Genomic DNA, 25,584 nt, shown 5'->3' with positions numbered 1-25,584 from the left:
GGAGCAATCATCCCAGACTGAATTTCCCGTAAGTTTTGAACTAATTTGACTGAAGGCAATTATATACCTATTTTTCAGCATTGATTTTTCCCATATGTAGATTCAATTATTATGTAAAACCTTAGAGCTGAAGATGCCCTAATTTTTAATATGGTATTGTGAAGGAATTGATATGGAAGATGGATGAATACTTTAATCGATTTTGGGTTTTTAAAATTAATACCTTTAAGATAAATAGAACGAAGGAGTATATAGTGTAAAACTTCAGTAGCTCAAGGATCGATACTGAAGTGATGAAACTTGAGGAGGCAAAGCGACTATTTTAAATATTTGGGGTCAACTAATAATAGAGATAATAAGATAGATGATGATTTCTACCATAGAATTAAAGCAGGATGGATGAAGTGGAGAGATGCATTTGAAGTGTTGTGTGATCGACGTATTCCTCTCAAGCTTAAGGGAAAGTTCCATAGGACTATCATAAGATCAGCTATGTTGTATGGGCGGAATATTGCACAATCAAGAAGCATAACACAGATAAGTTGAGTGTAGCAGAGATGTGGATGTTGAGATAGATGTACGGCAAAACTAGGAGAGATATAGTGAGGAATGACAGCATAAGAGCTGAATTGGGAGTGGCATCAATTTAGAACAAGCTTCGATAATAACATTTAAGATGGTATGGCTATGTTCAAATGAGGCCTTAGGTTGTTCCAGTAAAGAGGAGTGATCAAATCTAATGGGAAGGAAATAAAGAGCTAGGGATAGACCTAAAATAATCATTGATGAGTTGGTAAAGAAAGACATACATAAGCTAGGTCTTGACCCTCGTATGACATCAAACAAAGCTGTTTGGAGGGCAAAGATCCATATTACCAACTGCGTTTAGGTGGGATAGCTCGCAAGTGTTGCATCACCTTGTTTCTTTTCTTTCTCCTTCCTTTCCCTTTTTCCTCTTTTTTTTTTTTATCTTTTTCTCTGATAGATCCATGTAGCTGACTCCATTCAATTGAGAAAAGGCTGAGTTGCTATTGTGAAGGTTAATACATTTAAAGGATAAGTTGGTCATTTTAACTTCATAAGTTTTAGTTAAATACCTCATAAAGGTAAAATGGTATTTTCATTCAACCACTAACAATAGCTAACACCATCAGGTTTCATGGGGTTTAAAGTAATAGATTTATACTTTAGGAGTGTCAAGCATTCGGGCCATGGTATAAGGGATGTCCAAGTAAATTATCTTCTTTTTTTGAAGTAAACCAATTGATATTGTTGCACCCACATGCCAATGCAAACTAGCTTGGATCTTGGCTCTTTAAACCCAAACCGATAACCATTTTCTCAGAACATTGGGAGGCCGATTTTTGCCAATCCTGTACCAAGCATAACTGTTTTTGATAATAGAACCTTCGCTACTTTCAATGATCTTCCTTACTTGAACTCATTTCTCCATTGGAACCACTACCCATCATCTAGATGAAGCTTGTGATGTCGATGAATTGAGACCAATTAGTCTATGCAATGTCTCTTATAAAATTATTTTAAAGATCTTTGCAAACAGACTGAAAAACTCCTCCTTAATCTCTTTATTTCCCCCTTTCAAGCTACTTTTGTTAAAGGAAGGCAAATCTCAAACAACATTATCATTGCTTATGAGATTTTTCACTTCCTAAGGGGGAAAAAAATAAAATTTGATAAGGGAAACTGGGTTTTTGTCTCTTAGAATTGATATGTCTAAAGCCTCCAATAAGCTGGAATGGGGGGATCCATCAGACCCATCTTTGACTTCCTTGGGTTTGATGATCATTGGTGTGACATGATCTGCACCCTCTTTCCTTGCTCCTTCTCGATAAAACTTGAAGGGAGTATTTTTTTCTCCTTTGAGCCTTCTTGAGGAATTCGCCAAGGATGCCCACCAAGGCCCTACATCTTTAGAACTGCCATGGAATGTCTCACGTCTCCTCAATGTCTATAAGGATCTCAATCTTTGTATGGGAATCAAAATTGCTAGGAATGTCCCTGAAATCACCTATCTCCTCTTTGTTGATGACACTCATATGCTATCATGCCACAATTGAGGATGCATGTTTCCTTAAATCTATTCTTGATCTCTTTGAGGATCTCTCAGAACAACAAATCAACCACTACAAAAGTGGGATATTAATTAAATGTGCCATCATCAATTTGCTTGGGTTGAATGAAATGGGTTCATCATCCTCCTACCTAGAGACCCTCCTTTTTCCAATCAGATCTAGAAGTACACACAGCTTCACCATCTCCAGAGTTAACAAAAGGCACACTTCTTGGAAGAGCAAACTACTCTCCCAAGCCAGTAGGACAGTCTTAATCAAATCTGTCCTCAGTGCTACTCCCTCATACCTCATGTCTTCTTTTCTTTCCAAAAAATTTTTGCAAACAACTCGACTCCATTAATGCAAACTATTGGGAAGGCACACAACCTGATTCTAAATCACTCAACCTAATCTCGTCAAAGTCTATTTGCCTCTCCTAAACAATGCGAGGTCTAGGGCATCAGAACAAGCAGAGCCAAAGGCTCGCTTTCTCCCCGCAGAGAGTCAGGCACGTGCCAGAACCAAGCAGGAATTCGACACAGCTTGGTTTATAATAAAGCTCTCCTCCTCAAACAAGCTTGGCGTTTTGTCACCTAACCTAATAGCCTCCGGTTCAGAATCATCAATGCCAGATATGTTGGATCCAAATCCATTCTTGATCCCAATGCCTCTTGGAGATCTGTGTCTTGGTTCTGGAATAGTTTCAAGTCCATACTCGAATGAATTTCAGAACCTAATCTGCTGGAAGGTTGGTGAGGGAACCATCATTGACATCTGGAAGGACCCTTGGATCCCGGGCATGGAAAAATTCCACATCCCAAACCATCTTCTTCCACACCATTTCACAAATAAGATTGAGGACCTGATCATTGGTAGATCATGTAACTCAAGCCTTATTCTCTCCATCTTTCCTTTGGAAATTGCTTCCAAAATCCTTTCAATTCCCCTTAGTACTTGTCCATTCGATGACTTCCCGTCTCTCCAGTTTTAAAGACGGGAATTCTAACCACGATAGCCGCAACTATGTCCATCACCAAAAGTGCAAACCAACCCACTATACCAGATGAAATCAGATTCTGGAAAACCTTATGGAAACTCGAAATCTCATCCCAAATTCAACCACTTCCTCTGGAAAATCAGTAGGGGTGGAATCCCTTCTCTCCAAGCTCAAAACCTCTCCTAAACATTGATGATACATTTCATTTGTGTCACCAAGGAAGGGAAACTGATTGCCATCTTTTCCTTTCAGAAGCTGAAGCATCAAAGCACTACCTATGGGTATCGAAGGAATAGAATACTGGATGGACAGTGGCCATGCGAAATTTATACAATCTCTCTTTTCCGATAATCACGTCTGTATTAAGAAACAGAACATTTGCTCATATCCTAGCTCTATGTAGGATAAAAGTAAGGATGATGTTATCAGCTACTTTCCTAAATAAATTTCTTATTCCAAAAAAAAAAAATAATAAATAAAAAATAGAAAATCAAATCCATTAACTCGGATCCTAGACTGATTCAGATCAAAATTACAAATTATTGATTTAATTCAATCTAGGTATGCAAAGAAAATAATGGGTTCATCTCTGGATTTACCCTCTCCAATCTGGGTTTTTAATGTCGACTTCAAAGGACAAATGGGGAGGGAGTAGTGAAGGGGGGACAGAAGAATTCTATGTGCAATACCATCAGGATAACCAGCAATGAACTTTTTGAAGACAAAGGAACTCTCTTGATAATTAGCGGAGGAAACTGACAGTTTCTCCTTCGCATCCAATGTTGGTGTACGATATCTTGTATTCCATCACAGTACCCAAAGAGTACTAGTGCAGTGCCTTGACAGGTAGGACGATGGTCCCGCTAGTCGATTAGCGGGCCGTGGGGGTTGCCAGGGGGCAGGAAGCCCCCCTACATAGCAGAGGGTGTAGGGGGCGCAGTCTCGTTCGAATTTTTTATTTGAAAGCAATTGTGTACTTTTCGGATTAAGGTTTTTTGCTATATATTTGTAACGAAGGTTTATTTATCCATAATGCAATCAACACTGAAAAGTGTGAGATGAATGTTGTAACCCTATTCTCCACTGACAGTGAAGCAATATCTCATCTCCTTACCGAACCTCGTAGATCTGTGTGCATTGCTTGTTTTTGTTTTTTCATTATCTTCTGCATCGTTTTAGGGTTGCGTTTCTAGATTCAATCATATCCAATGGTTTCATCTAATGGATAACGATTCGTACATTGAGAATCCGTAATGAACCATTAGGAGATTCCCTACCTTGAAAGCATGCATTACTTTTCATAACAAGGGTAATCTAAAAATATGGCATGGCTGTAAATTTCAATTGACAAACAGTTCTTTTTAAGTGAATAAATTATACGCACATTATTGAAGTACTGCCACAAAATTTTCCGAAACTAATTCAGATCAACCAAGGTCAAGATTAAGCAATGGTCATCTACAATCAATTGCTTGGATCCACACGATAAATCATATATCTATACTATATACAAATCATATACCATAGTCATCAAGTATAAATCATATACTTTAAAAGCTGCTCTTGGATATATCGCTCGTCTAGCATAGGTTAAATTAACAAAGTGAACCTGAGGCACTGATTCCAACCATTACCATGCTTCTCATCTGCTGTCACCATCACCGCCATACTGAGTAGAGTTACCATTCCAGAAGGCATTTTTGCCTTTAAATTGACTGTCGTCGTCTTCAGTCTCTCTAAGCGTACGGATATTGCTTCCAAAACCAGACATTGGTTTCCTGCTCTTGCTAGCACCTTCTCCGGTAGGAGTCATCCCCTGGCTCGGTGGATATGAGGGCTGGGCCCTTTCCCTCAAATTATTCTGGAGGTTAGGATTTGGACCTACAAAACATTTAAAATAAAAAGAGAGAACGCAAACAGTTACCAACCATATGCAAGATAAAAGAAGAAGAAAAGGAATTCATAAGGGGCAGATATTCAGCCAACAGAATCATTAATCCACATTGTTCAATTCATGACCCACCCCACTGATCAGCCATATACCAGAACGACAGAGTTGACAATTTCACCCATTTAAGTGTAAAAGCATACAGCTATTGGCACAACATGGCTGAACAGTTGCAGAGAAGGTCCACGTAATGGAGGGTAGGAACAATCAGCCAAATTTAACAGGCTACAGAGTAACTTCACCAACATTAAGCATGTTTCAAAAATAATTACTTGTACAAAGGAGGAGAAAACTCACGGTACTGCCACAAGCCATCATTTGATTCCTGTGAAGAACTCGGTGAGCTGGCATTACCACCAAGATAGGAGAACGGATTCACGTAAGATAGTATCCTCCGAACGTATCCAAAATATCCCCCATTGGTGCCATTGGAAGGATCACTCTGATGAGAGGAACTACTGTTTTCAAAGGATGATGACTGTCCCCTGTGGGTCTTGGCAGCTGGATGATATGGAACAACCATCAATGCTTGTCTATTAAAGAGTCCCAGTTCTGACAATGGTTTGCTCATATCTGCACATGTTATTAGCAAAAGGAATCATAAATTGCAGGTAATCCATTGGGAACTTTTCAAATTGGTATACGAACTCATTAGACAGACTAAATAGAAGAAAACAGTAGCAGCATTTATATCAAAATAATGCCTCAAATGTACAAGAAACAAAATTACAACCGCCAGCATGATATTTCTTTAGTCACTTCCCAACAGATTGGCCTCACTCTCTTCCATCCACTAAAAAAATGAAAAAACATTTTTTAAGGCCCCATTATCAGTCTTCAATGTTTGTGAACTGGCATGAGAATTTATAAACAGATTGTGTCAGGTTTTTCTATGATTATTATGTTGCTTTGTGGGGTAAAGGTGCTAACCCCAATGAAGTAGCGGGTTGTCATGGACTCAACTCTTCCCTCCCCAATCCCACATTGGTCAGCTTTGGGAAGGGTATTGGGCTTATACGCAGGAAGGTTTCCTCCCCCTAATAAGTAAATGTTTTGGGGTGGCTGCACTGGACCATGACAAGTATCAGATCCAGACCCTGAAAAATTGCGGATGTTGATTTGGGGAACTGCAACGTGGATCCCACATAGGGGTGGGTTCCCCGAAGGACCTTAGGGATTAATGATGGCACTGCAGTGCAGGTCCCATGCAGAGGTATGGGTCCCCCTAGCGAGAATGCCCAGTGATTGAGTGGGAGAGATTGTCAAACTCAAAACTCCTCTCCCCAATCTCAAATCAGCCAGCTTTGGGGAGGGTCTTGGGCTTATAAGCAGGAAGATTTCCTCCCCCTAATGGGTGCATCTTTTGGGGTGGTTGGACCGGGCTGTGACAGGGTTGAAAGCATCTTTGGCAGTGTTCAAAAAAATGATGGCAAAACTATGATGTCATTCACAAAGAAAACTTAATGCCTACAAAGTACTAACTAGATAATAGAGATTATATGATAACTGGTAGCAGGAAGCATGAGTCTTTCAAAAGAACTATGATTTTAGATAACAGACATAATATCACTAATAAGTTGAGCTGTCAACAAATGGGAATTGGTACCACTTCAAAAGTGGCTATGGTATGTGTGGCGATGGACCATGAAGGAAAAAAAGCCAGCATGCATTGCTGCTCCCAAGCCAGATAAAGAAGGGTTAATGCATCGGGTTGGCCAAACCTTCTATCACGGATCCTAAAATCCAGATAAAGAAGGGTTGATGCATCAGGTTGGCCAAGCCTTCTATCACGGATCCTAAAATCCAGATAAAAGAGATGACAATATCCAATTGTGATCAAAGACTGAACAAAATACTCAAGTAAAATGGCATCCGATCCTGCTAAATTAAAAAGGGTATTTTCTGATCCAAGTCCACGAGCTAGTTGTTTCCATATAGCTTCCAAAACAATCTTTTGGGGAAGCTTTATAAGTTTCCGACCTTCAAAATTGAACGGAGGAGCATACCAATTTGGATCACAACACAAAGGAGGAGATCTATCTTCTGATTCAAGCAGAGTAAGCTTCCAGATGTTTGGTGGCAGCATATTAGAAAAACAAGAACAATGAAACTTATGGAAGGTACTATAGACAGTAACAGTAAAATAGAATAACTTAACAATAAACATCATGTAAGGATAGCAGAAACTGAGCTTCTGATATTCGTACCATGCTCATCAAACACCTTCCGTGGATAAGGAATTGCTAGATGATATGACCCTATTCCTGTCGTCTGGGTTTCATCCACATAATCCCTGACCATATTCAATGTGTCAGCCACAGAAAATTTCTTCTGAAGACTTGCACCATCAGGCAATCGGATGTTTAAATGAACGTCATTCGATTTACTAATAGCCCCACAGTTATCCAACATATCAACCGTTGCATTTGTCAAGCTGTTATCTGCATCATTACCAATCATCTCTGAACTGCTTTGAGGAACCTCTGCCTTTGTGTTTTGTAAGTTGTTATCCACATCATTACTAATTTTCTCTGAACTGCCTTGTGAAAATTCTAAGCTATGATCATTCATAGTGGTGTTCCATTGAGGTGCGGAACATCCGGCCCCAAGACTGAAAGATCTACATTCAACTCCATCATTGTCTGAAACAACTATTTCAGTATTCTCAAATTTTCGAGATACTTCATTTGCTGAAGGTGTCTGTTCATCCTTACCACTCACCAACTCATGGGCATGAATTAGTTGTGAAGGGGCTTCTGCATTGGGCTCTGTATTTAGCTGTTGTTTAATATGTACAATACATATAAGAGGCCAATCAATTTAGCAAAATAATGTACTTATGTACACGCAAATGTTCACACAAACATGAATATGAATCATCACTATGGGAAGTAAATGTGTTTATCATTTATTGGATGTTCTTGCTCAAATACTGCAATCAAATACAACTATTAGATGAAATCCCTGTGACAAGGGGAATTTTAATGAAATGAGTTATCGGTAGTGTAGAGTGTGTCGGTTGAAGACTTGAAGGTCTATAGGTGTACATAGACCTTTACACCGTGGGATGGTATTTGTTTCAAGCTTATCTTTGTTAGTTAGACGTAGTTTCCTATTGTGTTTAGGATAGTTGTTAGCTAAGTTAGAGTTAGTTTCCATTTCCTCCTATGATTGTAATCAGCAATATTAAAAATAAGATGGATTAATTGCGGCAGACTTAACTTATCTATGGCACAGCTTGTTCCACCTCTGTTTTCTCTTATTTCTCTCTTCTCCTTTCTTCTTCTTTGGTTCTGGTTTCTCGAGTTCTTAAATCTTTACATGGTATCAAAGATTCAAAGCCATAAAAAAGAAGTGCTCTGAGTTTGTATGGTAAAAAAACAAAAAAAACAAAATCCGGTTATAATTTGCTTATTTCTAGTTCTTCATTCACTGCTGCTCTGGTTCGTGTCTGGTGTGCTTCCTGCTGCTGCTATGTTGAATGGATATTGAATCCATTTGCTGAGATTGAATCTATCCGTTGGTAAAAAGTATCATGTACTGTTGCTAAGGGTTTCCTGGCATGCTTCTGCTAGCTATTTGCCGATCGAACAATGAGAACGTTGGTGGTTTTGTTGCTATAGCATACTGGTTTCGATTGGTTCTGAAGATCTGTTATGCATACGGTAGCTTCTGGTTGATCAGTTTCCTGGTTATCAAAACCTAGTCAATTGTTCTTGGTTCTTCTATTTGCTTGCTGAAGTTCGCGGTTACTTGGTTCTCTGCTGCTGAAGGTCTCTCACTGCCATAAGACTTTCTGCAGTCACTTGGTTGTTGGTGCTGGTGTCGATTGAAGAAGCCCGTCGTCTCTCTCAATGGTTTCCGCCATGGTTCTCCCTACCGCCATCAGCAGCTTCAGGTAATTTTCTTGCATAATTCATGGGCTCGGTCGGTTATTACTTGGACTTCATGAAGGAATGAGTTGCAGATCTACTCCCAAATCAGGTTAAATCATTGCTGTGGGAAAGTTCTCCTCATTGCAAGATTTTTCCTTTACCATTGGGTTTCTGCAAGTGTCGTGAGATGAAAGAAGACAACCTCATAAAGTGGGTTTATCTTCTTTTATTTTTACATTCCAAAAATACTCCTCGTTAATGTTTATTCCCCACTATCTCTGATCTTAATTTCCATTCCAAGATTACCCCTTCCACCTATTACATTACACATCCTTCTGTTCTCGATTGGGTGCTTCCATAATTGTGGCCAATAACTGAGTTTCAAAACCAGGATTATATGGAGTGATGGTGTGTCTATCTGGTATTTTTATTTGCAACCGTAAGGGGGAGATCGGAGATTATTTTCGGGTTTATTTGTGACTGCTCTTGGATAGCGGAGTGAGAGGCATATCTTTTGATATATTTTCTGCATTATTTGTCCACGTATAATGCTACATGTGAGGGGGAGATTGTCGTTATTATCTGCTCAAGTCATCAATTGGAGATTCTTAACTGCTCAAGATTATTTCAATAAAGATTATTATCGTTTATCTGTTCGTGTCCACAGAAACTATTTTATCTTTTGAAGATGGTTATATGCAGCGACCTGATGTTGTTTGGTATTTTCAACAACATGATGTTGTTTGGTCCCCAACAACCTGATACTGCCTATTTATTAGTAGAATTTTATCTGAGGCCTCTGTTTGGGGAGACCTCTGTTTGAGGCTTGTAATCGCTTTTGATGCAGCTGTTGGATGCTACAATTTTGTTGGGGTGCCTTCTATGGGAAGGGATTTTTATGTAGCTGTTGGATGCTCCACTTCTATTTTGAGCTGTTGTTAAAGTGCCTTCATTGGGAACGGCTTTTTGTGGTGGTGTTGATCGTTGTTGATGATTCTTCTTGGTTTATTCGGCACAACGTTTCTTTATCTACTGATGATGTTGATGGTTGGTGTGCTTGAGCTGGTATACCTAAGTGAAGTTCTCTCCGGCGTCTACTACGACCACAAGACTGATGCAGTCTTCAATATATATTCTTGGTGTTCCAAGCTGGAGTCGATGTGTATACTCCAGCTTGAGGGGGAGTGTTAAGAGTGTATGTGTCGGTTGAAGGTTTATGGGTGTCCATAGACCATTTTACCATGCGATGGTATTTGTTTCAAGCTTATCTTTGTTAGTTGGATGTAGTTTCCTATTGTGTTTAGGATAGCTGTTAGCTAAGTTAGAGTTGGTTTCTTTTTCCTTCTATGATTGTAATAAGCAATATTACACATAAGATGGATTATTGGTGGTAGACTTAACTTATCTATCGCACAGCTTGTTCCACATCTGTTTTCTCTCATCTCTCTCTTCTCCTTTCTTCTTCATTGGTTCTGGTTTCTCAAGTTCTTAAATCCTTACAGGTAGTTATACTAGGCTATTACTAGAGAAAAAAACCAGTTAGTCAAATAAACTACAAATCCATATACTAAGCAGTTCGGTAACAGCCCTTTGATATGCTATAATCCTAAAACTGAATTACCACCAATGTATACAGGGTTGAAACTTTAAAGATAATAACTTAGATTGACAACTGTGCCAAAAAATAAACAGCAGTCAATAAATTATCTAATTTACCAACATGGTGAAGTAATTAGAATTGATTTACCTCAAGTGCAGGCTCACCACCACTGTCAACTAGCTCAGAGGTAACCAATTCTTTGTTCTCTGGATCTTGAAGAGGTTTATCTGTTGAAGATGATGGCACATCAGTGCTCGAAGAATTTCCTTCTGCAGACAAGGCAACATTAGAAGCCTGAGAACTCATCGCTTCAGATTTCTTATATGCCAGTGCTGCAGTCAGGAAAGTGGCAGTTGTTTCCTGCAAGCCCCCGCCACAATATACTGTCATTTTCTCACTACACCTTATATTTCATCAAAATATACATGCTTTTTTGCCAATAGGCACTGAACAATATCAAGATTAACTGGGGTACTAAACCTGGCAATGGAGACTCAGCCGTGCCTTCTCTATACAAGAAACCAGATCTTCAGCACTAGTATAACCTTCTGGAAAAATCAATTATGAAACAAATAGATGATGTCAGAAAATGCGTCACCAACTCTTGTAAATAGACATACACACCATCCAGACAGGAACATCTTACCATTCTGCCACATCTGTACTCCATTGTATCCAATAGCTGTTATACAAGGGACTGATTTCTGTGGGTCTGTCCAGTTCATGTAAGAATAACATTCTTGCTAGCACTAAAGATAAGAAACGCCAGCAACAAAGATATACTAAGCTAGACAACTTGCGGAACACATTCGCTCCAGAAGTAAACCATGCGTAGTAAAAAGATGCTTGTTATTTCAAACTGGGTTTCAATAGTCACCAAGATAATCATGTGAAATAAAAAAAAAAAGGCATCCCAGTGCATGAGGCTCTGGCCACTGTAGGGTCTGGGGAGGATCATAATGTACACAGCCTTACCCCCACTTCGCGGAGAGGCTGTTTTCCAAGAATCATGTAAAATCTAACTGACTAATTCAACATATGACATGTAAACCTGCTGAATTCCAAGGACATCAATTTTCCACAAACAAGGAAATTGAACTAATTCATTTAAAACCAAACAATGAGCTAGGAGTGTTGATTGCTTAACAACATTCTTTAACATACAAAGTAGCACAGATTCAAAGTAAGTCTTAAGCCATGCCTAAACAAAATTGGAGCCACCATGAGTGTCTTTCATGAAGTATAGTTTTGCTTGATAACATAAGCATAGGGTAATTGGAATTTCCCACGACTGCATGTTGTCTGGTTACAGATCTTAGCAGAAGCAAATCTATCATGAACTGTCAATGGATTCATAAGTTCAAATACAGAGAAAGTTGGAACAACTTTGTTCATGCCCACTTACAGGGCCATCCCCAATTGAAATTATTCAATATTTTAGGTCTTAGGACATAGAATATATATATACCTAATTCCAATTAGTAATCGTCTATTGATTCTGATCAAAATAATCAAATGTAAATCCTTCCTATAATGTATCTAATTCCTGGGTTCTGCTAGTTTGATCTTTCAAATAGTCCAAACTGGTTGTGTTATAGTCATGGAGAGCAACATGTAACCATAAACCAGCATTACAAGATCAATTCTGATAAAATTTTGGAACCCCTTCTGAAACTAAGTCCTGTAAAACCATAAAATACAGAGCCATCCTATCTCCTTATTATACCAGTAAGGCACTAATACCTAATGGTCCTGGATTCCCTAATGAGCATCCATCCACATTCTTGACCAACCCTTAACAGAAACTGCTATAAAATAATGTTTTCCCCTTCTCTAGTATTTTTGTTATTGCCGTAAGCTAATTAAAGTATGGTCTTTGAAGGCTGCTGTAGCATTCCCACTTTTTTCAACAATTGGTTACTTGCCCCAAAATATCATAAACTGGCAGCAGGGAACTCAAACAAATATCTTCATTTTCATGACTTTTACAAGATTTGGATTAGAGGGTGGACCTCGCAATGGTAAGGTTGCTCCATTAATCCATTTCCACCTAGGGGCCGCAAATTCGAGCTGGGAAACAGCCTCTCCACGAAGCAGAAGTAAGGCTGCATATATTATGATCCTCCCCAGACCCCATAGTGATGGAAACCTCGTGCACTGGATATGCCCTAATACAAGATTTGGATTGATACAACTGAAGTTTGAGATATGATTCGCTGTTTAAACTTGTTGATTTTGGGTGTAGGTATATTAGAAAGGCTTTTTTTTCTAACCCCGGAACCCCAGTACCCACGGCAGCTCTTAGAATTTTATTAAATCACTAAAAAGTAGAAACAAAAACATAGTTGTCAGTTGTCACAGCGCCTAGGCAAACCAAGATCATTGAGGGGGGGCAAAAATTAAGGCGACACCAGCAAGACGCCACCTAGGTGACCAAGGCGCCAATCTAGACAAAGCCACCTGTACGCCTAGGTGATGCCTTGACAATAATGAATGAAAGTATGAAACCCTGGGGGATGTAGATCAAGCCTCATTCCTAACCCAAAAAAATTTTCATCTCACTCAACCAAAAACATATACCAATTTATCAAGGAATGCACAATGTGATGCAGATCAAGCTTGCACAAGGGCTGCTTGCCCCATCGAACCAAGTCCAATGCTGGACCAGCCAGCCCCCCCACCTTGGTCCCATCTAACCAGTCCAAAAAGGAAGCTGGAAAAACCATTCACGAGTTACCGTTCACGTGAACAGTAACTCCTGCAAGTTGTCTTCAAAGAATCTCCAAGAAGATATACAGCTGTCCCATATTCAGCTCCAAGAGAAGATCTACATCAGCCATCGATTTGGCCCAGGCTAGTATAGGATTTAGTTTCCCATTTGGTTCCTTTATTGTTAGTCAAGTAGTTCCTATTTTTAATGACTTAGGCTAGTTTCCTTTTTGAAGTTCAGCTTTAGTTTCTAATTACTCCTACTTGGTTACCAAGTTAGAGTTCAAGGTAGGAAGTTTATTTACAGCTTTTAGGTTCCTATTTTAGATTTCAGCTTTGTAAGCCTATAAAAGGAGTCACCCATCGATTGTAATGATTAGATTTTGATTAATGAAATTGAGTGAAATTCTTGGCTTAACAGCTACCATTGAAAGGTGAGATGCCTAACCCATTGAAGGGTGTGATACCCAAAACCTGTGGGGTGAGATACCTATTCCATTACTCTCTTCCACCCTTCTCAATCCCTGTATCAATTCTATTTTCTTTTCTTTATTTTCCTTTGTCCTTTTGAGTGTAGAGAATACTAAATGAGCTGCCCATCAAAACACCAACCAGCACCTGATCTGGAGACACAAAACCACCTGCGGCAGCCATTAGAAGAGCAGATCTGAGCAGGGTTTTGAACCAGCCTAAGTCCCTGACCTGTGCTCCATTGCTGACCCTGTTCTAGGGGTTTGCTCTTCACACCCGGAAGGACACTCGACCTTTATAGCTTGATCAACAGAGGTCTGGATCTCTTCTCCTTATCATCTCTCCAAAGTTTCCTAATTGATGGCATATTGGCATCAACCAAGAACCTTCAGATTTCCACAATCAGCCACCCATTCTGGCTCCATTTTTTAGGGTTGTTGAAGACCATAAGGAGGCTATTCAATCCAAATTTGGTGGCCATTGAAGTCCTCTAACTGCTGTTCCTGAAGGCTGACTATAGTTTCCTAACTGGGAACCTCTTCTCAGATCTCCCAAACCTGAGATATTAGGTTACAAAGCCCTTTGAGGGTTTGATCAGAACCACAAGAGGAGCTAATGACCAGAAGTTGAACTCCATCAGAGCCCCCTACAACCAGCTGCAGGCTTCCCCAATTCTGTCCCAGATTTGAACTCTTGTTCTAAGTCTGTAAGTCCGATTTCAGTTTTCCCTACAGACTAGTGAGTTGTTAATTGGAGTCTTGGATCCTAACTGGGGTTGGGTAGTTCCCACCTAGCCTTACATTTCAATGCCTTATACCAAAAGGCAGATTCTAAAAGACTTCAAACTATTTATAAATTTGTGGATTGTTGTTTACAGATATATGTGTTTCTAGTTCTTAGCTTGTCCTTGTAACTCTTCACATTTCTAGAATATCCACAATCTCTTATCAATGTTTTGTTCCAAGTTCCAAAACAATGTGTGTGTAATTTTGATATTCTTGGTGACCTTTCCCATTTTAGAATTGGTGAGATGCCTTGGAACAATGACATCCAAACAGATTTTGATTCCATATGGTTTGCCAGGGTGGGCAGGGGTATCCCTAAACCCTGAAGTTTGCAAAAGGGCTGAGTTAGGGCCAATAATCTCATGAGCTACATTGGACTGAGCATATGTCATGGTGTTCAAGCTTTTCTGAGCTATGCCCAATCTGACACATCCACAACTCCATTTAAAGGTTGAATATGCTTAGGGATGAAAGGCTAGGTACCTAAATCATGAGAAAAAAAAAATTAACGTGAAAATGACATGTATTCTATAAAAGAGAATTTTTTTCTTCAGGTGCATAATTTGTAAAATGATCCATAGCAAGGTTCAAAATGTATGACATAAATTTGACATGAACTACTGTGCTTAGATGCCTAAGAATTCGGAGATGGAGAGAGTTGAGACTTGCCCGGAGGGGCCTTCTGATCGTGATCGACCGCCGGACAGAGGGAAGCAGCGCCTAATTACTGATTTCTGGCGTCCCTCTTGCTCCCCTCCCTTGGTGCCCGATGTGATGCCTAAGACTACCGTGGAATCTGAGGGAGTCCGACCAGAGGAGAAAGATTTGGAAAAAGGCATCGAGACCAAATGAAGCTCTGAGAAATATGAAGTCCTATGCTACTGTTACAAAAAAGTTGCTGCCCGATGTAGACGACCTTCCAAATCCGATTTGTGCTAGGGCTCAGATGAAAGTGGTGATCCCGCAAGATGCATATGAAGAGAAACTCTAGACCTTCAATTTTGCACTGATAGGTAAGGTGAGCTTCAGATTTGTATCTATGGATGATATCAGAAGAGAGGCGTCTGCTGCCTGGAATCTGAAGGGGAATGTGAGTCTTTCTCCGTTAGGGAAGGGTTTCATACTTTTTAGGTTTGAGAAGGAGGGGGACATGTCCTCGATTTGGAGGAAAGGCCCGATCAAGGTGGGGGGCCAGATTATTCGCTTTCAGTGATGGAGACCGGAATTTAATATTAATGATAACCACACTCAAACCAAGCTTGTCTGGATTCGGTTTCCAGAACTCCCAATGGAATATTGGCATGAAAAAATTCTGTTGACCATGGCCAAAACTGCGGGGAGACCTGTGCCTTAGATAGCAGAACCGTGAATGCTACTATAGGCAACTATGCGAGAGCCCTTGTCGAGGTGGAGCTGAAAGGATCTAGAATTGAAGAGATACAGGTCAAGAGGAGGCAACCTGGAACGGAAACGCTCTACACGGTGCAGGCTGAAAATTTCGCCGGAGTTCAGCAGGGGCAACCGGCAAAGAGCTCTCACAGCTTCAGGAGAGAGAAAACTCCAATTATGAAAGGAGATTGAGAGCCTTTTTCTGATTTGGTAGCTGCAACTAATGATAATAGTTGCCATATAGGACACGATTTGGTTGTGGATTTGAATTTCCAAGAGCAGATCTCTAGGGAAAGGAATATTCCCTCCAACAGTTTGGAAAGGCAGAGTTTGGCGGGTTCTGATCTGCATATGGTGGATAACCCGCTGGGTGTGGAGGAATTCGGGTCGACCCAGTCTTCCAGTTCCTCAGAGACAGACTCGCAGAGTTCGGCTAACGAGGGCGCCCATAGGGAGGATACTACAATCCTGAGGAACGCAGATGGAGAGGGGGGAAAATCGCATGGTGCATGCTCTGCGACCTCGTCGCAAAGTCAATTATAAAGCTGGTGGCCACGGTCAATGGAGAGGAGGAAAAAGTGGTCGAGGTCAAACATGGGAGGAGGCTGAACACAGTGACAGGATTCTCTCAATCTCAGCCGGTGGGTGGGTGTGTTATAGTGCGACACCAGGAAGTTTCTGCCATTGACATGGCTTTGCAACATGCAGAAAGGATAAATAATGAAGAGAAGGAGCAGACCGACAAGTCTATTCACAATTCCTCCTCCATGTAGTTTCCTCATGAAGGTCTTCTTCTGGAATATCAGAGGGATGAAGAAGTCGGCAAGGAGAAATGCCTTGCGTCATTTTATTAAAGAAAGAGTGCCAGACATTATTTGCATTGTGGAGCCAATGATAGAAGTAAGTGATTTTCCCGCTTTATTTTTTAATAAATTGGGTTTTAGTAGCAGTTGTATTCATAATTGCAGAGTTGGGAAGGTTCCTAATCTTTGGATTATTTGGAAGAATACTCTGCCCCCCCCCCTTTGATTATCTCTGTGTCAGAGCAGCACATATCGATTTCCCTTACTTGGGAAACTCAAGTGCTTCAATTATCCTTTATTCATGCAAGTAGTTCCAAAGCTGAAAGAAGGGATTTATGGGTGAGGTTGGTGGCTGATCTGCCTCAGTCTTCGACCCCTTGGGCCATAATTGGTGACTTTAATACAACCCTGTTTTCTCATGAAAAAAGGGGGGCAGGGAATTTTAGTATGGGGTCAGCTGCGGAGTTTGGAGCCATGGTAGATGCGTGTGGAATGGCCCAAGTTCCGACCTTGGGAAGAAAATTCATGTGGTCTAATAATCGTCGCAGAGGAAATGTTTCTGCAGTTCTGGATAGATGCTTCTGCAATGAAGATTGGCTGAATTATTTCCAAGAATGTGCCCAATGGACTCTTCCTAGAATTGCCTCTGACCACTGCCCTTTGGTGCTCATCTCTACCTTGTCTCAAAGACCCAACAACTGCCCTTTTAGATTTCATAAGTTTTGGATGGATCATGCTGACTTCGAGAAGGTGGTTACCTCTTCATGGAATGTTTGGGTATCAGGAAACCCTATCTTTGTTCTTACACAGAAACTCAAAAGATTAAAAGGGGTGCTTAGAGGGTGGGGGAAGACCTCTTTTCCCAATTTTAATAGAGATCTTGAGGAAACAAAAAAGAAATTGGCGTAGGCGCAGGTGCAGCAGAGCATTGAAGCTAATGGTTTGGATGACCAATTGTTTGCCTTAGAAGCAGATGCCAAAATCACTCTGATAAAAGCCTTGGAAAATCATGAGAAGCTTTGGGCGGAAAAGGCCAAAATTAAATGGATGAAGCAGGGGGATCGTAACTCTAAGTTCTTCCATTTGTCTATTAAATAAGAAGAGTTAGGAATTTAATTAGATGTCTCAAAAAACCAGATGGTACTACGGTGGAAGGCCAAGATCAGCTTGGGGATTATATTGTAAAATTCTTTGAAGACTTTCACAAGGCAATTCCTCTTGTGGAGCACGCAGAGCTGCTGGCTGCAATTCCTCATGTTCTTCATCAAGGTGATATTTTCCAACTTGATTCCTTACCAGGTGATGCTGAACTTAAAAGAGGGTGTGGAATTTGGACCCTGATAATTCTCCAAGGCCAGACGGTTTCTCTGGGGCATTTTTTAGAAGATGCTGGCACATTGTGGAGAAAGAGGTTTGCAATGCCGTCAAGTGCTTTTTTAGTACTAGTCATATGCCCAGAGGAGTAAATAATAATTTCCTGGTGCTTATCCCTAAGGTGGAGGAAGCCTCTTCTTTGGACAAATTTTGCCGCTTTTGCATGGAGAATTTTTATTGTAAAATTATTTCCAAAGTGATGGCGATGAGACTTGAGATTTTTCTTCCCAGATTGATTTCCGAAGAGCAAGGTGCCTTTCAAAAAGGGAAGTTGATCCATTCCAATATCAGCCTGGCTTCTGAGCTCGCGAACATGATGTTCGACTCTACGAGAGGAGGTGGTCTAGGCCTTAAACTAGACATTAGAAAAGCCTATGACTAGCTATCGTGGCCTTTTCTGTTCCAAGTGTTGCGTCACTTTGGCTTCACAGAGAAATGGATTGAATGGCTCAACCAAATCCTGCTATCTACAAAAATATCTATTTTGGTCAACTATGGTCCGCAGGGATATTTTGATGTGGAGCGAGGGCTAAGACAAGGGGATCCCATTTCTCCCATGCTCTTTATCATTGCAGAGGAAGTTCTTTCAAGAGGTCTGAAGCAACTGATGCAAGAGAACAAGATGAAACCGCTTCAGGGTCCAAGAGGCGCCATTTCCCCAGGCCACATGCTCTTTGCTGACAATATCTTCATCTTTTCCAATGCTTCTATAAGGTATGTCAAGAACTTAAAAGCTTTTCTACTTAAATATCAAGAATACTCTGGGCAGGTCATTAGCTTAGAAAAAAGCAAGCTATTTTTGGGAAAAATTCCCCCTCCAGAAAACAGAGAATTGCTACAACCTTGGGTATCCCCATGTGCACCTTCCCAACAAGATTCTTAGGTGTGGAGGTTTTTAAAGGAAGGGTAAAAAAAGAGGCCTTGTTGCCGGTTATGGACAAAATCAAGGGAAGATTGTCTGGGTGGAAAGGAAAATTGTTGTCTATGGCAAGCAAAGTCGAATTGGTTAAAACTGTAATCTCAGGTATGCCTACCCACAACTTCTCGGTTTATTGGTGACCTACTTCTCTCGTGACAATGCTTGAGAGATGGATGAAAAATTTTATTTGGACATGCGATGTGGACACAGTGAAAGCTATCACAGTGAAGTGGGACTCTCTGTGTAAGCCTAAGGAGGAGGGGGGCCTTGGGCTCCGAAGAATAAGGGACACTAGCAAGGCAATGCATAGTAAGATGGTATGGAATCTTAAAAATGAGAATTCAGCGACTGCTGCTTTTCTCAGAGAGCTCGCATTGTTAATAAAGACGGAAGATCTCTTAAAAACTGCAAATCTTCTTCTATTCTCTCAAGGGTCAATAAGGTGTTGAATTTTGTTGATGCCAATGAAAGATGAATTATTGGTTCCGGCCAGCTGGTGAACTTCTGGAAGGACAAATGGTGGGGACCAAAATCCATTCTAGAAGCCATCTCGCTGGAAGATGCCAACTCCCTCTCTACATCAGCCAAGGTGGGGGATTTTATTGGTGAAGGGGAATGGCTGCTTCCTGAGGTATCTTCTCCTTTGCTCCATGATATATTTACTCAAATTAGAAAGATTAAAATTCCCAGATTTCCGATGAATGACATTAGGATCTGGTCACTAACGCCCCTAGGCTCCTTCTCCTCGAGTTCTGCTTGGGAGAAGGTTAGAAACAGAACTTCAAAAGTGCACTAGGTGCCTTTGATCTGGTAAAAAGATCTTCCCCAAAATACTCTATTTTTGGGTGGAAGCTAATGCATGGCAAAGTCCCAACAGATGAGATGGTCCGCCAAAAAGGTATCTACCTAGCATCAACATGCAATCTTTGTGGCAAGGCTGAAGAGAGCATGTCGCATATTTTCCTTCAGTGCACCTTCTCGGTTTCCGTCTGGAAAAAACTCTTTGATTGTTTTGTCGTGGGGTGGATAGATCATCCATCCATTGAGGCTTTCTTTAAATGGCGGAAGAGAAGAAAGCAGGGTCTACTTATTACTTCCTATCATATTTGGTGGGAGAGAAATAAGCGAAGGCACGATAATAAAGCAAGGCCAGCAAGGTATGTTTATGAAAGTATTAAACAGGATATTTTGGCTTGCTATGATGGAAAATGTGAGGAGGTGCGATCAGTTTCTGATATCCTTTGTTGCAGGAAGCTTGGTTTATCTATTAAAAACCCCAGCTCCTCTCCTCCCCTAGAGGTTCACTAGTGTAAACCCCCTTTGGATTGGATCAAGATCAATGTGGATGGTAGTTCTCTTGGCAATCCAGGCAATGCAGGCGCTAGAGGAGTTCTACGAAACAATGACGGTCAAGTGATTGACTCTTTTAGCATTTTTCTGGGAATTAAAGAGATATACGAAGCAAAGGTAGAAGCAGCAATGGTTCTGGAGGGAATTTCTTTGGATAGTAATCTGAACGCCAATGGTATTTGGATTGAGTCAGATTCAGCAGCAATGGTTTCAGCTTTCCAGAGAAGGGAAATCCCTTGGTTCGCTTTGCAAAAATGGAGAGCTCTCACTCAATTTTTGGAATCGATTCAATGGAAGATCTCACACTACTTTAGAGAAGCCAATGTTGTGGCAGACTTCTTGGCAAAAAAAGGCATCGAAGTCTGGTCTCTCAGAATATCCGGTGGCCCACCCGGACCATGTTACGTCAGAGATTGCTTCTGATGCTTTGGACAGGCACCGTTTTAGATTCTCCTAAGTCTTTTGCTTGCTCTCTCTGCTGATGGCCATGCCGAAGGTGGAGTTTGCAAGTTGGTTTAGGAGGTTCGGCCTTGTCTTTTTGTTCGTTTGTTTCTTGTATTTCTCTTCTTTTTAATAAAATTATCTTTTAGCCAAAAAACAAAAGATGCCTAAGAATTCTCTTTAGGGGAGTAAACTCTTATCTAACAAGTCTCATTTCAAACGTAAATATCCCTACTCCCTAGCCAACTTTCATGACATCTAACATAAAAGAATCGGTGTAATCAAAAAATTGTTCAAGATTTAATAAATATGAAAAAGGATAGTTGATGATCTCAGTCTGGCATTAAAAGCATACTGTCATAGTGTCATTTAAGGATACAAATAGCAGAAAATTGTGACGCATCAATACTTCCTTGTGGGAGATGCAAGAAGATGCAATACTTTGACATTGATTCTGCCACCTGAATGCAGTGCAACACACTCCACATAAGAAACCATCACTTACGGAATATAAGAACAAAATGATTTCCATAGGAATCTTGATCAAATATCAGAAAGAAAGAAAAAAAAGAGTAAACTCACATTTAAATCTGTCCATGTTGATTGCTCCAACAGCATTGAGTCTTTGTCCTCTCCTGAAATGAAAATAAAACCATAACTAACATAGAAAAATGAAAATAGGAAACATGAAAGAAACTTGATGTTTGTAAAACCAAGTCTTCATTCCACCATAAACATATCTTGAAATGAAAGAAAAATATAAAATGTCAACAAACACATTGGAATTCCCAAGCATGCTTAACAAGGAAACAACAATGAATCCAGACACTTTAATAAAGACTGTTGCGTCCAACGGACCTTCTCCGCTCGACCACTTTTGCAATTAAATTCCCATATTCACTCTCTCACCAGTCTATGCTTGAGTCAAATAATCCACCATCTTCTACAGTTCTGTTGGGAGCCTCTAACTTCAAAAACAATTAGAAAGGAGATTTATTACACCGCTTCCATCCATCCTTCAGCATTTTAATTTTGGAATGAAATTCAACCCCACCCAGCTTACATTTCAATTAGAGTGAATTTCCACCCCCCCCCCCAACCAAAAAAAAACTTTCCAAAAGAAGCTGATAAAACTAAATACAGTAACATTGTTTTAATTTTCATAGGAAATTCCTGAATATAATCAAGCAAGGGCTGAAACTGCTACGCCATCTCAATTGACACCAAGAAACTAACACATCTCCTTTAGTACAGGAGAAGATGATATTGAACAATGTAAATAAGAACCTCTGACCAGAGGATACAGTAACCATTTATGGAAATAACCTCAAGAAATCCTCCATCACTATGTTCTATGAGATGTAGACCCCCTACCCCACTTTCTATTCCCTCACACATTAACCAAGTAAATATCACCCTCAATAATCAGAACCACTCTTTCTAGCATTTATGTTATTCAAGTTCTTAACAAAACCCTGCCCTGTCTCCTTACTAGGTCAAAATACAAACTTTACTACTCATAACCCAACTTGTTCCAAGCAACAGAAACAGTGAAGGCTCACAGAATACTCCCTGTTTTCTGGAACAAGTCGCTCTCTGCATTCCCCATGAATGGCACACTACCCAAAAGAACCCAAAGCTGATGGATCAATCTTCAAATTCTCCATCGCAATTCTCTCCTCATCGAAGATTTATTTCCAACATTACTGATGCAGATGCTAAGCACAAGCCTGCAATTGAGGATTCCTAGCTCTAGGAGTCTCAAGTTCTGTTCTGTCATGGGGTTTTTTCTGGTAGTGTTATATTTATATTCTTTTTTGTAATTAGTTAAGAATATTCAAGGCTGAATTAGGAGTAATAGCTTTCCAGTCCTTATTTTCCATTTCCTGTTGCAGTCCTAGGTGGAGTAGAACTCTATTTTGTGTCAATTTTTTCAATTTTTCACAGCAAACCGTTCACCAAGGCCCAAGGCAATTCAGCCTCTTAGATGACTACCAACAAAGTGATAACTAAGGCTTGAATAGGAGACCAAAATTAAATGTTCGGCCCTAAAATATCTTCACATGCAAAGATGAAAATGCTAAAATAAGAAATAGGGAAAACATTCATACAATAGTTTGTTCCTCTCTTGAAACTCCAATGGAAAAAATTAATACAAAATATGGAGACCAAATGTACCTGAAATATAGACTACAAAAAGTTTTCTCTGCCTTTTTGCTTCAACAATTGCTTCAGAAATAGAACCTTTGAATGCAAATAAAGAGATTGATCGCTCCATCTGTATTCAGAATTGAGAAACGTGAAACAGCAACATTAGATTAAAAATTCCATATACACTCTATGACAGGTCATCTAAAAAAGTGTGAAAGAGGATAAGTCTTCTGGCCCTTTTGATGAAAGATCCTTGAATTAAAAGAAAAAGGATAGGCAACAGAAATCTTTTCACATAAAAAATGAGAGATAGATCAAACTGGACAAAGCAATGCAACAAAGAAAATAACACAAAATCCAAGAATGAGGGGGCTATAGCATCACTCAATTCATCAAACCACCACCTCGAAGGCTAGGACAAGAAAGACCCCAAACCATACCAGCTCACTCTTACCACCCCCATGCCCATAGCAAAGGAAGGGGTTCCTCACTCTCTAATGTGAACTGACACATTAATCCTCCAACCCACAATCTGAGCAGGAGCTATCATGAAAGCACAAGATTATTTTGTATATTCATTTTTGTCTTTAAATTAATATCATGATAAGTTCTTCAAGCAACCCCTCCCCCTCCCCCCCAATCCTTCCTTTAAAAAATGTTTTACCGTATTATTATAGGTACACCCAAAACCCCAGTCAATGCCATTTCACTATTGGTGTCAGTTTCACATTTGTCTCGTAAGTTTCCCACCCAACTAATCCAAACACTCATGTTTGTGGTAGTTTGTGGGAAACAAGTACAAGTTTCCCACCCATTTTCACCTTGCAACATGTTGGTCACAGGTTAAAAAAAAAAACCCCAATAATAGAATTGAGGTGAATTAAGGTAACTGCCCCCCTCCGCTCCCCTTCTCTTTTGACGGGTAAACTCATCAGTCATCTCAATCAAGAAAACTCAGTGCAGTGACACTGATTCTAAAGGACCGCAATTCTATAAGCTTGAATTTACAATTTTCGGATAAGTGGCGCCCAGCTAATTTCGATAGCTCAAATTCAAGTTTTCAAGATGAAACTGTAGAATCTACAGATAGTGGACATAGGACGTAAAATAAAATACCAAGAGAGGAACTTAAATTCTTCAAATACGATAAAGCTTTTGTTTGAACAGAATTTCTAGGAAAACCAAAGCTTCATTGTAAGGAGATAGCAGAATTTCAGCAAAAAAAAAAGATAGATTCTTATGTTCAATAATTCTGCGACAATTCGTAATATTTAGAACTGACGACGAATAACAACACTCAAACAAGGTGGAACGATCTAAAGCTTTTAAAGAATTAGGGTTTGCTTCAAGAAGCTTTTACCTTAGATACAGTGGAAGCTATAGATCTCTTCAGCTATTTTCCTTCTTCTGACGCGGAGAAGCTTCTGCAGTGATCGTTAATCCGTATGTGAACTTTCAAGCACGAATTTTGATGTTAATAACGTGTATGTAACCTATCGCATCTTCTTTGGACACCGGTGATACAGCAGAAATCCGGGCGTGTTTGGATGCAGGATTTTGGTTTCACTTGAAATTTGATGTTAATACGTGTTTGTTTTTGTTTCATCTTTTGTGGACCGTGGGGCATGCTACAGAAGAATTCCAAAGTGTGTTTGGATGCATGTATAATGATTTAACGAATGAGGAAAAATGGACCGGTTTTGGCCTAGATCTACTCCAATAATTGAAATCATGTTACCAAGTATATGCTTATATTTCTACTAAAATATATATACTATTTTCCTAAATTACTAGTATCCTTTATATTATGTTTTTATAATACTTGATACTATTTATTTCTCTTTCCTATTTTCACACGATTTTGTCTATTTTTTTTTTAATATCATATATTAATTTTATGCTTTCCTTTTTTTACTAAAACTTTTTCTTTACTTTTCTTACTAAAACTTTTTCTTTCCTTTTTTTCCTAAAACTCTTTCTCTCCCTCACACATGATTTTTCTCATTCTTTTTTTATTATATTTTTATAATACTTAAATATTATTTATATCTCTCTCTATCTCCCCCATAGTTTGTAAGTTCGGGGAAGACAATAATGTAGCAATGGATACGTACAGCAATTGAATGGACCATATAATAATAATACGTTTAAAAAAATATGGTGCAATAAAACACGTACGGCAATGATATGGTACATGTTTAATACGGTTGCTCTGTAAAAATCTAGGAGCAAAAATCCGGGACTAAAAATGATTGTTTGAAACAAAATTCTAATTTACCAGGTTTTTATGGACACTAAAATCCAATATGATTTTTCAATTTGAAATCATTCCCCATTATTTTGAATTTTCACATTTAATATTAATTAAATTTAACCCCTAAAAAGGGTATGGTAGAAAGAACTAAGAGGAGAATCAAACCTCATCTAGTCTCGTAACTTTTTCATGTTCTCTTATTCTTCTTGGTACAAAAACAAAGTTTAAGAAGATGAATAAGTGTTTGCAATCGTTCATCCCAGAGATGTGCTTAGATTTTCTTGAAATTTTCATGGGGGTACAACCGGTCATGGATCAATTTTAAGGCTCAAGAACCTCCTCCCTTCAACTCCTTTGATTTCTCAAATGCATTATTGCAAGAACAGAGGGAGGAGAACACCCGTGTCATTTTCCTTTTTTTTAATTCTTCATATTGTCTGGCAGCA

At 39.6% G+C, this 25,584-nt stretch overlaps 1 protein-coding gene across 1 annotated transcript; it reads right to left on the bottom strand.

The window, feature by feature from the left end:
• Positions 1-4,413: 4,413 nt before the first annotated feature.
• On the bottom strand, positions 4,414-24,444 carry LOC122091405 (plant UBX domain-containing protein 11). The gene is made up of 10 exons (XM_042661328.1): positions 24,245-24,444; positions 22,912-23,011; positions 21,316-21,368; positions 21,113-21,194; positions 11,139-11,204; positions 10,973-11,040; positions 10,640-10,852; positions 7,225-7,795; positions 5,315-5,590; positions 4,414-4,950 (listed from the first exon to the last, which is right to left on the bottom strand). The coding sequence occupies exons 2-10, from the start codon at positions 23,009-23,011 to the stop codon at positions 4,712-4,714; spliced, it is 1,668 nt and encodes a 555-aa protein (XP_042517262.1). The 5' UTR covers positions 24,245-24,444; the 3' UTR covers positions 4,414-4,711.
• Between the last annotated feature and the right edge of the window lie 1,140 nt (positions 24,445-25,584).

Source organism: Macadamia integrifolia, chromosome 10 (assembly GCF_013358625.1).
Source record: "Macadamia integrifolia cultivar HAES 741 chromosome 10, SCU_Mint_v3, whole genome shotgun sequence".
NCBI lineage: Eukaryota > Viridiplantae > Streptophyta > Magnoliopsida > Proteales > Proteaceae > Macadamia > Macadamia integrifolia.
This window is presented reverse-complemented; position numbering and strand designations above follow the sequence as displayed.

Coding starts and splice junctions, on each gene's coding strand:
- LOC122091405 (XM_042661328.1), bottom strand. CDS start 23,011: ATGGAGCGATCAATCTCTTTATTTGCATTCAAAGGTTCTATTTCTGAA. Junction 11,041..11,138: donor AGTACAGATGTGGCAGAATG/GTAAGATGTTCC, acceptor TGATTTTTCCAG/AAGGTTATACTAGTGCTGAA. Junction 10,853..10,972: donor GGCTGAGTCTCCATTGCCAG/GTTTAGTACCCC, acceptor GGGGGCTTGCAG/GAAACAACTGCCACTTTCCT.